This window comes from Lates calcarifer, linkage group LG21, assembly GCF_001640805.2.
Source record: "Lates calcarifer isolate ASB-BC8 linkage group LG21, TLL_Latcal_v3, whole genome shotgun sequence".
NCBI lineage: Eukaryota > Metazoa > Chordata > Actinopteri > Centropomidae > Lates > Lates calcarifer.
The window spans coordinates 26,870,222-26,887,315 of NC_066853.1; the positions used below are offsets into that span (position 1 = coordinate 26,870,222).

The 17,094-nt window shown below is 39.8% G+C and overlaps 1 protein-coding gene across 4 annotated transcripts in view; it reads right to left on the minus strand.

Annotated features, from left to right (window-relative positions):
• The window catches only part of bcas3 (BCAS3 microtubule associated cell migration factor), a 313,902-nt gene that overhangs the window by 246,185 nt on the left and 50,623 nt on the right, over window positions 1-17,094 (minus strand). For all 4 annotated transcript variants that reach the window (XM_018701002.1, XM_018700994.1, XM_018701022.2 and 1 more), the window contains exon 14: window positions 3,584-3,717. In XM_018701002.1, coding sequence (XP_018556518.1) covers window positions 3,584-3,717 — 134 coding nt within the window. The remainder of the gene's footprint in view (window positions 1-3,583; window positions 3,718-17,094) is intronic.

The window sequence follows — 17,094 nt, forward strand, 5'->3', positions numbered from 1 at the left end:
TGTTTGGTGGTAAAATAGATGACTAAGAAAAACTAAAGAGCTGTTGGCATCCTTTGTTAGTCCTGCTTACTCAAATAGTGACTGACTCTCAGGGAGCAGACACTTGAGAAGATAGGATCTCCCTGGGCATGTTAGACATGCAGGAAACCAGACAGATAGGCTGCAAGAGACAACACAAGCAAAGGATAGTGGGAGAAAGAAAATGAAAAAAGACAAAAGAGTGAGGTGACAGACTGATGAGGTGATAGTGTGCTGAAAGAGCATCCATCTTTCAACATTAAAAAAAAGAGGCTGGAGAAAGTGGACTTGACTGGAGAATAATGAAAGGAAAAAGGTCCAGGATAAAGTTAAGATGAGGAATGTCTAACTCTCAGCAACAAAGTCATCCAGTTAGAGAGACAGCTCTGTACCTACAAGCCTTTCTAATCTTTTGCCAGGTCAGACTAGGTAATTGCCCCCAGCAATGACAGTTAATAGGGCATCCTCTGCATACCAGACAGTTACTTTACTTCTCAAAGATGAGTGAAAGAGGAGGGCTGACCTCTGCTGTGGCTGATTAGGGATGCCTAAGTAGAAAGGGCTACTTTGTATGTCTCATAATTGGTCATAATAGACCTGTCAGGGCTCCAAGTGTAAATGGGTGCCTGTACTTTAGTGTCAAATCCATTTTATCATGCAGAGGGTTACCTGAAGGGCGACTACAGTTTTATAGTCACACAGTGACAACCATGGAGGTATCAAACAGCTGTCAAATGTTATCTTAAAAAGTGGAATGTAACTGCATTCAGTCACATGGATGTGCCAGTGTGGTGGTAGTACATTCCACAGAAGCTGGAAAGCTTGATGACATCCTTGACAGTCAGGGTGTTGCCAAGAAGGCATGATTAATGTTTCAGATGTTTTCTTTTCTTTTTAAATCAGTGACACCAGTTAGGGAGATTAGGCAGCTCTGTTCACCTGAGAGAAACTGCAAAGTAATGAGAGGAATGTGACAAAGATGGACAGAGGGATAAGACTGAAGACACATGACCACACATAATTCACAGGGATAAAATTCAAGTATCCCTGCAGTATAAGGGGATTTGGATGAAGTCAATAAAAAGGAAAGTCAAGGCAGGTTTTTGGTTTAATGCTTTGCTTCATTTTGTTTGATACTGGATTGCCAATATACTATAATATGGCAGCCAGTCACTGTGGCCGACTGTTGATATGGATATCTAGCTATACCTAACACTGAAACCATGGTGGATTTTGTTTACTTTTATTATTTTTAGCAACACAAACTGCCTCTTCCTGATGTTTTTTGTTATAGCCTTTAAGCTGACAGCACAGTGAGAGGATAGGCTCTGTGTTTTAAATACTTGTGTTCAAGTTAAAAAAGTTCCTTTGAGGAAACCTAATGTTTTACACTCATAGCACTATTTTGAGTCAGTTGTTGACATATCAACATTATCAGTCTGAATTAATTTATTTTAAAAATGAATGTGTGTGTCATTACAATCTTTCCTTCTTTGCTCTCACAGCAATCTTGTCTCTGGGGTCTTTTTCCTGTTCACAAAAAGCCAATTAGACCCCAATTCCTGTATATGAAGGCTGAAAAAATGAGCTTCCTGCAACAGTAGCCCAGTTACATTAGTGAATATATATGCACTGATACAGCTGGCCTTCACAAAATCACTGGAATCACAGCTGATGGTGCAGGGCTGCAAAGTTAAGCAGTACCTGGGTGCCATCCTTGTAACCCCTGGAACTAGTGCTCTCCAGTTTGCCTGAGCTCGTCTACATTCTGGTCCTCGTTCAGCCTCTTACAGCTGTTATCAGCTACAGGTCTGTTTACCTGGCCTCGGGTCACTGACAGCCAGCCGCATGTTTGGCCACTGGAGACAGATAAGGCGTCTCTCCACCCACCTAACTGAAGACTTTATCACTCTCCAGTGTGTGTCCGAGTGTGTGTGTGCGTGTGTGAGTGTGTGGTGATAACCTCTGGCCCAAGCACTAGGCTAAGGCCAGCATTCACTGTTTACAACGGGTTGGATCAAAGCAGGCTCAGTGTGCAGTCGGTCAGCAGGCCTGCTGTTTGGTCATACATTAACTATAGGCAGGCTGTGAGAGTGTGTGTGTGTGATTGTGTGTTTTCCCAGTCAATAATCCTGAACCGAACAAGGCCTGAAGTAGTTTTGTTGAGTAAGCACTTCTGACTTGCACTGCAAAGTTTCTGCATGTCACAGTTGTGAACATAGAGGGAAGATGATGACTGCATTTATTAACCAGGAATCCTTTTTTTCATTTATGATTTATTTCAACAAACTAGTCCCCATTTCCCTGATGATCTAAATATGTCCCCTGTTAGTGTCAGCCTTTGAAAAACTTAATTCAGCCCATATACAATGTTGTGTATATATCTCAAAAACAGGGCATGGCATACACGCACTATTCAAATCATAATCCTGACACACTTGCAAGCATATCACTATACCCAGAAACATAATGTTAAGTAGCTAGGCAATCAATATGTTGGTGTTTAAACAACTAACATTACTTTCAAACAATAAACCTGCAATAGGAAGAGCACTGAATTATAAAAAGTGTTTGAAAGTAAAACTCAGTACCAGTCAACAGTTATTAATAACTCTTCACCAATCTCATGTGATTCAGGCTGCATTCAAAAGCCCATGACTTTGTGGGGCATACAGAGAGTTTCAAAATATAAGGAGCAGCCTATATTCAGCTCAATGTTTCAACAGCATTGTCTCACCATCACATACCCCACCCCTCAACGGCAGGTCAGCTCTGGCACTCTATACCACAGCTGTTGAAATGCTAGGATGATGCCAGGATGTGGCAGGTGTCAGCTCATTTCACCTCAACCACCATTAAGTAGGCTAATCATCATCAATGGAAGAAATCCGACATCCAAACATCAGACAACGTTAAAGAATTGATGAACAGAGCGTTAATGCTTTTTGATAATATTCTCTAACATTGTGCATGTATGACTAAGTATGAGTTTGGCTGCCACACACACTGCCTTCTCATGGTAGTTCTATGCACACCATTTTATAAATCTGATATTTTTTTGTCATTTTCAGCTCTTGTGCGCACATACACTTTTAGTATGGATCCTATGCACTGTTAAATAAATGAGGTCCTTGATCAGAGTCCTAATGTCAAATGCCAGTGGTTGCAGAGATCTGACAATTCACTCTCAGAAAAAAGAGTGTCAAAGTGATTTTCCAGGACAATATGATGTTTTTTAAGGCATTGTACTGTTTCTTTTATTTTCCTTGTGTTCTAAAGGATTGAAAAACTGGTTCTAGATTTTCCATGATGCATGGGAATCCTGGGATCAGCATTGATAATGGTTTGTATACTTAAATGTTAACATTATTTCTAGGATTTTTAAGACATGAATCACTTTATTTCAATGTTGAAATCTGGGGGGGGATACAGCAACTTGTCTGACAACATATTAGGTGAAAGTTAAAACTGTAAAATTCCCATTAGCTATTTCAACTTGATGACTCTAGTGTGTGTGTGTGTGTCTGTGTGTGCGTGTGTGTGTGTGTATGTGTGTGTTTCAGACCTTGGCCTCAGTTTCCCCACGGTGCAGAGTATAGAGATGGTGAACAGCACTCTGTGAGGACGCCCATGGGTGGGTGAGGATCTGGAAGACATGAAAATCATGGCCCAGAGTGTCTGCAGTCACCAGCAGCATTCCTACAATATAGAAACATACAGTCATTAGCATTGGGAAGTACTTCTTTGACGGTCTTCATCATAAACAGGTTGTCATGCTCAAAATTGTTACTGCATATATGATGTTCTGTGATTACTGCTTTATTGATGATATCAATATTTAATTATGATATCAATTAAGAGTGCTTTATCTGTACTTTTTTGCTTGAACATTAATGTTTGGTTTGTTTTACATATTACATGCTACTGTACTGCATGCTTGATTTATAATTTGGGTAATTCCATATCAACTCCTATATTATATTATGTTAATGTAAATAATGTAAACATATTGTAATATCTTTTATTATGTAAAGTTCTGAGATAACAAAACAATCTGTCATAGTTGACCAAAGATATTGTGCATTGTGCCAATATGAAGTTGCCACTGATAAACTGATACAAAGTGAGGCCAACCAAAATATTTAAACTGCACTTCACTCCAGTGGCTTACACAAAGGCAGCCACAAAGGATTCACGCTAGATGGCATGAATAATTACTGTGCCTTTAAAACAAACAAACCAGCCTATTAAAATAAAGGCAGCTATCGTTTGTCGCTGTCATAAAATGCAGCCTTCCCTCACATGGTAGCTTGGTCTGGTTAAAAGCACGGCTCCAGTCGTGTGCTTCTTCAAGGACAGACAAGATGATGAGTGTCTATAAAAGAGAGAATCTATGTATTCATACATCCGTGTATGGTTATGGGTGTGTGTGCTCAGATTGTGATTCACCGAAACACTGTACCGCAGCTCAGCACAAGTGTAACCCCCACTGACAGGCCCATTCATTTGGTCCCGTTTTATTTGAAGCTCGTCAAACTCCAGAAAGTATAGGCCCTCACCATAAACAACATGCTCAACAAACCACACCAGAACAAACCCAGATCTAAACTGGCTCAGCTAGGAAAAACGCAGCACTGCTTTTCAAGCGCAACCCAAAACCCATCCCCAGAAGCTTTCTGAGATGTTACAAACAAATCTGTAGATCGGGCAGTAACTCAAAAGTTGGAAACGCATCACTGATACAGAGTGTAAGATTTGAAAAAATGTCCAAACCTCTGTCTTTTTGACATCTCCCAGACATAAATGATATTAAAGTAATTAGTAATTTTCCTCTGAGTTTTTCCCCAATGGAATCTTTTATGTGGAGGCTGCAGTAGGTTTTAATTAGTGGCCGGGCTTTATTGGGTGGCATGTCAAATGTGAAAAGAGGAGGCTGGAATGGCATGAGATTAAAAGGATTCAGCAACACGTGCAAGGGAGATGGAAAACACTCCCTCTCCGGAAAAAAAAATCCAAGGGCGCTACAAAATTTTGCACATTCATTCAGAGTTGAAAGGTTTCTTTTTTTAAGACTTGTGTATGACTGAAGAACAGTTATATTTAAAGATGATGAAGAGATGGAATGAAGGAGGTAAAGAGTGGATGAGCGATGGGGTTACACAGATTATCAGAGGTGGAGGGAGGAAAGCAGAAGAGAAGCCAACTGAAGTGTGCATTAAGACAGTGGTTAGCTATTCATGCTGTATCAGAGCGACCAGAAAGCCAGAGAGCTAAGGCCCAGGGCCTGTAAACTCTTGAAAACCCACGCCCCAAACGAGGTGCCAAGCCACAAGAAGCATTTGCGTCAACTGGGAATATAGAGAAAAAAGGGACGGGGCCCTTCTAATTATAGAGTCTGGAAACGGAAGCACAGGGTGATTAGGAGTTGAGGCGCTGCGGCCTGTTTATCTGGGAGCTTCCTCTCGCTCTTGAACCTCCTCTCCCCTACACTCCACTCTTTCTTTCTTTCTTCCTCCTCTCTCTGTTTTGGACGAGCCCCGCCCACCCAGTGGCTGGGGAGTCTGGCCCCTGGGTTTCTGACAGATGAGACTTGGCCGCTGCATTCTGGCCAGAGCCGGCGTTTCTCTTCTGCTGATGGTAGAGTCTGGGCTCCAAAAAAGTAACAGCTTAGAAAGGCTGGAGAGCTTTGTGAGTGCGAGTGCCCGAGGACTGGGGCTTTTGTGGCCTTGTTGAAATACAGAGGCCCTCGCCGAGAGGCGTCAGTTGGTTAGCCCGCGGGAAGGCCAAATTAAAAAGTAGCTCAGCCGCTCGGCGGGTGAAAAGAGAGGGTTTCGGGGAAACCAGAGGCTGGCCAGAGCAGGGTTTGACACGTCCTATTTATAACACCTCGTCCCAGGGGTTACAGTGTTATTTACGATGTTTTAGTACCAAAATCATTGGCACACGCTCTTAGACATGCGCTAAAGTGGAAGGGATGACCTCTAATTTGCCATGTGCGGGAGACATGCGTCTGTATGGGACATGAGGGAAGTGATATAATCATTTCCATAAATATCTGCTTTTGCTTTCTGTTTTTTTTTTTTTCTTCTTTTTTTTTCTGTGGCCCAAAAATCTTTTTGTTTTGTTTTGCTGCAGGCTTAACTGTCTCATCTCTGACCATCCAAACAGAAAACATCTGCTCAATCCCATTAATAGTAGGAGGATGTTTCATTTACAAAGTGGTTGGGCTAGCTTTATTCTTGACAAAGGCAGATGGGACAAGGGAGTGGGAGAGAGAGGGATAGAGAAAAGCAAAGAAAGAAATGGAGAGAGCAACAAAGAAGGCAGTGATTTCCCTACTTGGCAACACAAAAGGCCACAACAAAACTAGTCCACTTTTTAATTAACAACACTAGGCTCAAAAAAAGCTTTGAAAATCGGGAAAATCTCAAATTATAACCATGTGGAAGACATAAAGCCTACAAGATGGAGTACTTGGGGGATTCAGATAGCTTTACTGTTACCAGGATGAATAAACTTCAGAGCAAATTCACCCAATGCACAAATGAAAGACTATCCATCGTAAGACAGGGCTTTGTCTTCAGGGTTGCCAATTTGAGAGTAAGGACAAGACTCTGTGTGTGTCTGTATGAACACACACATATGTTGGACATATACAGTACAGTGGCTTCAGAGAGTTTTTGGGCCCCTTCATTTGTTCACTTTATTGTGTTGATTTAAGTGGATAATCTTGTCATTTCATGAATCTACACTTAATAATCCATACTGACAAAGAGACATGTTTTTAGAAATTTCTGCTAATTTATTACAAATTACAAATCTAAAAATTGTGATCAGGTACATTCTCTGCGCTTGGATTATCCTTGAGATGTGTCTATAATACGACTGGAGTTTAGAAAGGTACACACCTGTGTATGTAAGGTCCCACAATTCACACTGCATCTCAAGACAAAAATCAAGCCATGAAATCCAAGGAACTCTCTATAGACCTCCACAAGAAAATCGTGGCAAAGCATGCATCAGGGCAAGGGTAAAAAAAACATTTCTAATGCTTTGAGTGTTGACATGGAAGAAGTTTAGAATGACCAGGACTCTTCCCGAATTAGCAGTCCAGCCAAACTGAGTAGTTGAGCAAGAAGGGCCTTGGTCTTGGCCAAGACTGTTAAGTAACAGTCACTCTAACAGAGCTCTGCAGAAATAGGAGAATCTACCAGAAGTACAACCATCTCAGCAGCATTCTATTAATCGGCCTTTATGGTAGAATGGCTAGGAGAAAACCCCATTAAGTGAAAGGATATGATATCCTGCTCTGAGCACTCTGAGAGCATGAGGAAAATAATTCTCTGGTCTGATGAGACAAAATATTATTCCTTAGGGCAGAACACCACACACTTTGTCTAGCCAAGACCAGGCCACTGCTCATACTATTGCTAATACCATCCTTATGGTGTAGTGTGGTGGTAGTATGGACATGACTGGCCAAAATTGAGGAAAGGATTAATGGAGTCAAATACCGAGAAGTCCTTGAAGAAAACCTGCACCAGAGTCCACGTGTCTTGAGACTTCAGCACTACAGTGTCCCAAGCAGAGAGCCAAGATGACACTATAGTGGCTTGGGACAAGTCTCTGACTGTCCTTGAGTGGCCCAGCTGAAGCCCAGACTTAAACCACTTAGAATATCTGTGGAAAGACCTGAAGATGGCAGTTCACAGATCATCTCCATTCAATGTGACAGAGCTTAAAAGGATTTGCCAAGAAAAAAATTGATAAATTGCCAAAATCCAGGTGTGCAAAGCCTGTAGAGACTAACCAAAGACTATCAAGCTGTAATTGCTGTCAAAGGGGATTCTACAAAGTACTTAATTAATTAATTATGGGTTAGTGTAGATTGAAAAATGTCAGTTTTATCCATTTACAATTATATCTACAACAGAAGTGTGCAAAAAGCGAAGGGGTCTGAGTACTTACTTAGGCCAGGGCAGCAGCACTCTGCATTCTAATCTGCACACAGCTAATGAAAGAATTTGTGTTGCCATGGCTACTTTGACCACTTACAGACCATTTGCAATCATTCATCAACCCATTCCCCCACCATCCATTCATATACTGTCTAACATTTACCCTCTACAACCCATTTACATCTAGTTTTATCTTTTACTCTTTAAAGCTTTAGCTCTAACCTGTTGAATTCAGTCAAGAAATCACAACAGTCCCAAGAGTTTGCCCTTCAAACTATAAAATATTCTAATGGTTACACAAGTAAAGATGTGTTCTTTTCTTAACTACTGCAAATTCTGCTACTGGCTACAGTGCTAATTGAAGGAAGGAGGAGAGCACCGTACTAATCCTCTCATCACCACAGCACCACACTAATATACGAGGAGTTTTATTTCCACTGGGCAGCAGGGTAGGCATTAGGGTTAGTCAGATGCTACAAGGCCAGAGTAAACCACCTCTAATATAACAGAGAGCTGCAGTCTGACTAATTACATATTTATTTTAGAATATCAACACAAGCTAGTTTTATTTTTAGCTACAAATTTAACTGAAGTCTATACAAGTTGATGTGTGTTATTATCTTCCAAGTTTCAAATGAAAAGAAGGAAGATATTTTTTAAGGCAGAAGTCAACACAGATTTATATTTCTATCTGGGATGATAGCACTGTGCTTATTAAAGGACTTGCTCAAAACTGGAGACATGGCAAAACTGTGGTAACAAATCCAATGGGGCAAGAAACACAATGGGGAAGGCACCAAGGCAATAATTATATTATCTAAGCCACTTTATCTGGAGGTGAAAATGAAAATGGTTGCAACAGAGAAGTTGGTAACAACCTCTCACTGCACAGGAAAACTGTGCATGCATGTACTTAAGATCACTGTTGAACCTGGAAGGCAGTCCCACACTGCCATGGATGTTTTGACAGTTTGGGTATAATTTTATTATCAGGTTTGACTGCACTGGGGGTCTGGCCAACAACCTGTGTGAACATCTGGCTGCTCATGTTTCTTGGCCTGACAGACTTTTTTAGCAATTTCTGATCTCAGCTATCAATGTACTTATTGTGTGTCATCATAACAAAAAGAAACAATGATCAAAGCTACAAAAATGTACAGGGTTCTGCAGGTTTTCCCCAATTCTTGAATCCTGAAAACTCATCCACACTTCATTTCACAGAGGAAAAGAAAGACACAGACAGGGAAGGAAGGCAGGAAAGAATGAGAGAATGGAGGGAGGGTGAAGGCTGCAAAGAAAAACAGGGAAAACAACTAAGGAAAAAAGAGGGAAAGGTGCTTATGGTTCATTTGATGTACAGCGGGCTGAAACCAAGAGTTGTGTTTTTCTGTGCACTTCACAGGCAGACCACCTGTGAGCACTTAGATATTAATAGATATGAAAAAGGTGTGTGTGTGTGTGTGTGTGTGTGAGTGAGAAGCTGCCATTAGTTTGATATTACTATGTTGGAACGCCAACTCTTTTAACAGGGCAAAACTCAACTGGCTTTAAAGTCGTGCCGACGCACAAAGGGCAGGCACCGTAGCGGTCAAGTTCACAAAGCGTGACTATTCTCAAGGCAGAGCTCCAGGCTTGTTCTTTCATCACCTTAAGTGGAAAACACACTACTTAAGTCTGTTTTTATGGAGCATTTACATATTTGCACACTTCCTGCTGGAATTGTTCAAGAGAGAGAGAGAGGTTTTTGTCATCCAATGGGTGCAACACAGGACTAACAGGCCACATAAAGAGCTAAGAATGTTAAGGAAGCATCAGTTCCTACTTCACCTGCAAGAATTCATCCACCAAAGCCACAACTCCAATTTACTGCCACTAATCCATATTTCCAGTCAATCTCAATAGTTTCACTTTGTTTTCTGTCTGTGGTTTCCCAACATGGAACAAACATGTTCTCACAGCAGCTTAGAGAGAACTTTAACACTAGGCTTCTTTTGATGCCATGGTTAAAAAGCCCCAAAACAAATTGCTCCCATCCACAATCTCCTGATAAAGAATTTTGGGACAATGGTCAGCACTTAATCCCCTTAGTGTGCAAACAGGCAGACAGTAAGGCTAGAGAGGTAAGCTCCTTGCATTTGCATGGTCTCTTTTAAATTTCTCAGAGCTGTGTTCACTTCTGTTAACTAATGGAATCCCTTTAAATGTTCACAGCCACTGATCATAGGTAAGATTTCACAGTGCAACAATTGTCCATTGATTTAAAAGAAAAAAAAAACCTAGAAAGTAGATGTGTGTGTGATGAGAAGAAGGAGTGAGACCATCCTATCACTTTGGGCTGCATAAGTAAATTCAGTTAATTAGAATTTAGGCTTTTGCACAATGTCTGGGATTTCGGAACTGCAAAATCAGCATTTCATTATTATACTTTCTTTATTATTATTTTTGTTACTCTATGTAAAACTAATGATGCTATGGTCAATCTGGCAATGGACAACAAAAGCAATGTAAACTGCAACATGGACACACGTGCAGACTGAGTAGCCGGTCTGCCAGTTATGACAGCCATGCAACTGTACTGCAAAATATTGATGGCTGATACAAAACACTGGCGACTAATTCATTTATTGGTATATTAGTCCCCTTATTTTGCATGTAAAAGAGATATACAACCATGAAAAAATAGTTTTTAAAACAATACTACACAGTTGTTCACAACTATAACAACATTTTTAGTACTATTTATTACTGTATTTATTATTGTACAGTATTTTCCAACAATTAGAACTTGTCATCTGGAGAGTTATTTAATATTATTTTGTGTTTCATTATATCTGCATTCATCGTTATATTGTCATGCATCACTCTGTGGGCCTCCACTTACAGGTGTCCTGGAGGAGTTACAATTGTTAACAAATACATCACTAAATAAATGCTTACAACTATATATATATATATATATATATATATATATAGTGTCTTTCCAGCACTATAGGATCATTAATCTAACATTTTGATGCTAAGCAAAATAAACTGAGATGCCAAATTGCCATGAAATGTCTTGTGTATAGACAGATAAATATCGCAAAACCCACTATTTCAATGACCTCCTGACCTGTCTTCTAGTGCAACCATAGGACCAAAAAATCCTCACCAAGAGAATCATTTATAAATCAGTCATTTATTCTGAATATTTTGAGCTTTACTCTAGCACCAGCCTCAGACTAAAATGTTAGCTTTTTACACAGGAGATCTTATGATCTAGTGGACAAATTGAAAAAAAAATGCATAGAGAAAAGTGCATTTTCTCAGGTGGATAACATGGATGTATTAAGAAATTTAGATAATATGTGCCGTGATGGGGCTCCACTCAATCCTTTGAAAAGATTGTCATTGGGCGCCTATGCTGCAGCTTTCTATTCAACCACTTTTATTGTAGGGTACAATAAACATAGCAAGATTTGTGGCCACTGGTAACAGTAGAAAAACTATTGTATGTTTAATTTGTATAAAGACACTCAAAAATGAAGTAAAATTATGAATTGAGATTTTTAGGCCTCTCTAAATCATTTCTATGGATACCGCTGCCAGTACAAACAAACCAGTCCTCAATTCATGGGAACAAGACTTAGCAACTCACATCTTCCCCACCAAGCCACCCACCTACACACATACCATAAAGAAGTTACAAATGACCTGCGTGTTACCACACTGTGGGAAGTGAATGACTCCACACTGCTGAGGTGTCTGCTGTGTTGGTGCGCATTGGGCATGAAGAGGCTGGGTAGAGTCTTTTTCAGCCAAGCTTTTCCAGGGGCCCTGAGTCATATTCACTGCCAAGCCCCATTACTCTCCTTAGCTCTGGCCATGTTACTACTTATCACAGATGAATTCTTTATTTTACATTATTATTTTACTCTGTGTTTTTGGGTTACACTGAACTACTGTAAGCCATCTGTTTTCAACATTCATTGACATAAACTATGGTAGTTTTATGGATATCATCACATCTTGTGGCTGTAGACTGCACTTTTTCATAAACAGCTGACATGGCTAACATTTCATACATTTAGTTTTCTTTTTGATAACCTGAGTTAGATAGTATGGCAGTACATGATTTTGTACAATTGTATTTCTTATGTAGCTGAAATGCTGTTTACAGTGCATCTACAGAGGCTACAGACAAAACACACACACACACACACACTCACACTCTAAAACAGCATTTCAGGGCTATTCAACAGGAAGATAGTACTTGATGACAATTACACCATCAGATTTACCAATACTGAATGCAGCCTGTGTCTGTGAATCCATTTGAGTTTCCTGACAATAATTAGATTCAAATGAATAACATTAAGAAATCTTTTAGCTCTTTTTTATCAAAATTATCAAAGTCATTTCTGAATACTTCAAAAATGTTTTACTTTGACAAGACTGCCCAACAAATGGAGTGTGCATGGAGTAACCTATATTGTCCTATTGAGCTATTTAATTACAATTTAGCTTTTTTGAATAATCATTTGTCCTTGTGCCCCACAAACACAGTTTCTGTGGATCACTTCTGGTTCTTGGCCAGGAAGTTAGAAAAATGTAACTTATAACCTTGATAAGTAACTTGAAAAAAGTAAGCAGTAAAGGTCATAGGTCACATAGAGCAGAGTGCTTTCTGATTGTGCTCAATAGCCCGTTCGATACTGTAGAATTGGGTAATTTTTAAAAATCTAGAAAAATGTGGATTAAATTGTTATGTTTTACCTTAAAATCATTAACAACAAGCGGGAGTGCTTTTTCAGCACTAAATAGGGTCTGTACAGCTTCCTCCCAGGTTGGATTTGGTCCCAAAATCCTCCACCCATTAGAGGGTAGGGAAACCTCTATGAAGCCAAACAGGTAAAACCCATTCTCTGCTTGCATTGCAAGCACAGATTACTACTAACTTTTACAAAACTGTAAACACAGCTGAGGTACCAGCCCAAACTTTGATAACTCCTTTAACACTAAAAATGGAAGCATAATGATTACCATTACCATCATCATGATCACAGAAAAACAATAGTCTAACAAAAATTGGGTTGAAAGAACAACCCACGTTGTCCCCAGTCAAAATACTGAAAAGCAGCAGTTGTAAATCACATCAGAGCAGGCTGTGAGTGCTAATTACTATCTTGGTGTGAAGACACAACTCAATCCATGCTAAATGTGTGGCTATAAATGTGTGGCTGAGTGAAGCTGCTTGTGTGTGGGAATTCCCCTCGTGTTCAACATGTGCGTGTGGGTCCAGGGTTTTTCGGCGACGGCCTGGTTTCTTTCACACATCAGTAAGATGGAGAGACAGAGTTATTACACCATGGAGAGCTGCCTTCATGGCACAGCTGCCTCAATGGTCAGGCTCAACGGGCCAAGCTATTCATTAGACTGGCCTGTTACTAAACCAGGGATATGGTTTATGGGACAGTTCCGTGTGGAGAGAGATTCAGTCTTGATTCATCCGCCATTACTCCTGGCTTTGATGGGGTATTCAAGACTTCCATATTCAGAACATTTAAATAGCTGCACAAAAATCAAGTTGTGAATCTGTGGCAGCCTTATGGGTTTTGTGAGACTGAAAAAGGTAATAAAAGAGACTGCAGGCTGCACAAGGGTGAATTATACCTGCATACAGCTTAAACACAAATATCTAACTGATTAATGGTCAAAGTACAGGCAGGCAGAGACTAGATTACATTTTCTATCAACATAATGTGGACATTGGATGTTGGGAAAACTATTCTGTAATATAGTAACGTAATTTCTAGGACAAAGGATTGCCTGATAAAACAATGTTCTGGGTTTCAGAGAAGCTGACCAAACAATTACTTGTCTACAGTGGTGGAAACATAGTAACAAAATTCTAAATCAAGTACTGTACATTTTTGATCTACATATATCGCAACTATATTGAATATTGTTCTGCTACTTTATACTTCTACTCCATTACATTTTAAGATGAAATTCTGTACTTTTTACTCCATTACATTTGTTAGATAGTTATTTTGCAGATTAAGACCCTTTCACACATGCACCTCTTTATGTAAATGTGAGACCAATTGCTCATGTATGAATAAGTGGCTGGATAATATTTATTTTGAAAGTCATGAGAGCAATTGTATTCCATTGGACCAGCATTTCACAACACTTTAAATATGGTACAAGTCTGAATTGAATGCTATCTTTAAAAGCTAAAGTAAAGGCTAGGCACAAGGCTCACAACAGCGCAAGTGCAGAGAGATTTTTTTTCACATGAGATCATCTCTCTATGGTCAAAGAAAATACATGAGTGTAATAAACTATAAAACACTGTTTATTTATTGCATTACTACAATTGTATGCTTTCCATAAAAACTACAGTCTAAGAAAAAGAAAAAAGAAATACAGTGTAATGGTATCCTATTTAATCTTACTGATGTTTTACTCGGAAATGTATGCAAAAAAGACTGAGAAAGGTCTGTACAGTTTCCTCTCAGGCAGCACTTGGTCCAAAAGATCCTCCATCTATTAGAGGGTGGGGAAATATATAAAATCTAAAATTGGAAGAGACAAAAGTAGGATTTGGAAAGTCAAGGGGAACATGTGCACCCCAACCCAGGTGGAAATTAAACCCTTTTTAATATGTGGCTATTGATGTAGTAAGGTAATGAATGTGTTTGCTTTACTCGGTATCTGAACACTTCTTCCAACACTGCAATACTTGATCTTTATCAGATAGAGTAGGACTGAAGAGAGTGCTGAGAGAATAAAAATCAGAGGGTGCTGCCTTGTATGGTTGCTAGATCAATCACTCCATCTAGTGCCACTCATAGTCAAAAGAAATGCACAAGTTGTTGGACAGTATATCTGCCATCAAAACATGAGTGTATTTTGACCTTGGCATCGTACCTATTAATCAAGTCAAGGATCGTTAAGGACGAGTGAAGAGGACGAGACGAGAAAGAAAACAAGCACACACACATTGCAGCTGTTAAAGAGAGTGCTTTGCCACTGCACTTCATCTGCGTCCCTCTAATTACACCACTAGGAATAGATCCACAGATCCACTGAAGCACCGCAAAGCGCCAGCCGCCACACCAAGAACTGGCGGCCACCAGTCCGCCTTCTGTAGAGCCTCCAACACACACAAGCCATTGGGGTTTCTTACATAACTCTTCCCAGCCAAAACTTCAGGGCTTTCCAGGCTCTGTTTGAGTCATATCATTGTTTCCTGGTAAGTCTATCTTTCTTGTTTCTGCCATGTTGAGCTTGACCACTGTGAAGGGAACATCAGTAGGGCCAGGAAGGTAGTTCAGTAAAAGTCACTTCCCCTAACTCCTTGGAGTTCGCTTAGAGCCAGACCAATGATCCCGTCACTCAGGATTTGGGTTCTGATCAAATCAAGAGGCCTCTAATTATGGGACACTCCACAACAGGCAGTTTGGAAATGAAAATGGATAAAAGAATAAACAACGATGAAAGGAGTCCTGCATTCACAACAGTGGAAAAGACGACTTTCTATGCTTGTGTTAAGATTCATCCTAATCTCATTACATGCCCTAACTGCAATGAAAAAAGGGCGAAATCTGTGTTTTTGGGCTACTCTCCTGGTGCTGTTTTTGGTCATGATTTAAACATTTATTAGTCCTTTAGATTTGGCTTAGAGTAAATGAGTCAGAAAGATTAAAAGCGTGTTTGGAATCTTGAAGTTGCCTGTTCCCTGTGGAAAGTGTCACAGGGGAATCTGTCAGCTCGCTGACTCAGCATCTAACAATACACTGAAACTAACTTCCAGATGCACTGCAGCCCAGCTAGGATGTTAAAGGAGAAAAGGATTATTTAAAAAGACATGGACGTCATTGATGACACCATGAATCACACTTATTTGTTTAAATTAATTAATTAAAGAGAATTTGGTCTGGGCTAGCCACCTGTAGCAAACCATGTAGCAATCATTTCATTTTCAGCTATGTTTTGATCACCCTGTTAGATGTTTGTTGTAGTTCACTAGCAAATTGTGCCTCTATTGATAGTGTTTTTGTTTTTTGTTTTTCTTGCTGAGCTATGGTGGAAGTACAGTAACACAAATATGGAATTTTGTACTAAAAACACATGTCTAAATGTGTTGGAAACAGACTGCTGAAGCCTCATATTAGCTTCAGGCGGAAAGTATTTTTAAACAGAACAAGAACTAGGAATTTTGTCAGGCACCACTTAGACTGAAATTGATTTGGGAACAGATCTCTTCAGGGCCAGGATGAACAGGAGGAACGATTACAGCAAGCAAAATCTGTTGAAATGTTTATTAAATGTTGAACCTGACTATTGTTTCAAGACAGACCTGAAAAATTGTGAACCTATCCTTTAACAAATGTCCTTCTCTGAATTGCACATCCAACCATAAAGGCAAATTTTAATGTTACTTACAACTCTCAAATACAGAGAAACTAGTTACCAAAAGTGTATAAAAACTGTTGCAGTGTTGGCAACTCAACATATCTGTGTGCATGACTGTTCTTTAGAGCAATTGGAAGACCACTACTCTGAACTTCCCTTTTGAGCATTGTCTCTCCATGAATAAATATCCAAGTACAGCCTACATGGTTGAGTGAAGAAACAACATCTTCTGCATAACATAGCATAACATAACCATAATTGTTTAAACTTCTAGCACTATGTTTAGATCTGAAAGGGTTAACCTTCTTGATTGTTGGAAAGAAAACATTTCCTAAGCACTTTTTTAGTACTTCAATGTACCTTTAGTAGATTTTGTGCCATCAATCATACTGTAGTGCGTTGTGTTTTGTATGTGATTTTTGGTGAGGTGAATGGAAGAAGATGGGGTCTAGACAACCATGCCTTGACTGTCCTTGTCTTCATTATCATCCTGTTCCTGCTCAGATGCCGAGTTTAGTAATAAGTCTAGATAACTGAAAGATTCTTGGGGTTTGGAGGTCATGGGGTGAGAGCCATCACTCAACAGCTCCTTTATTAACTGCACATGCACACACAATACACATGGCATAAAATACATGAACAACCACAGGAGTAACAGGGACAGACACAAGCTAACGCATTCAACACAGAGACTGACAAAGTAGCCTGTTCACAC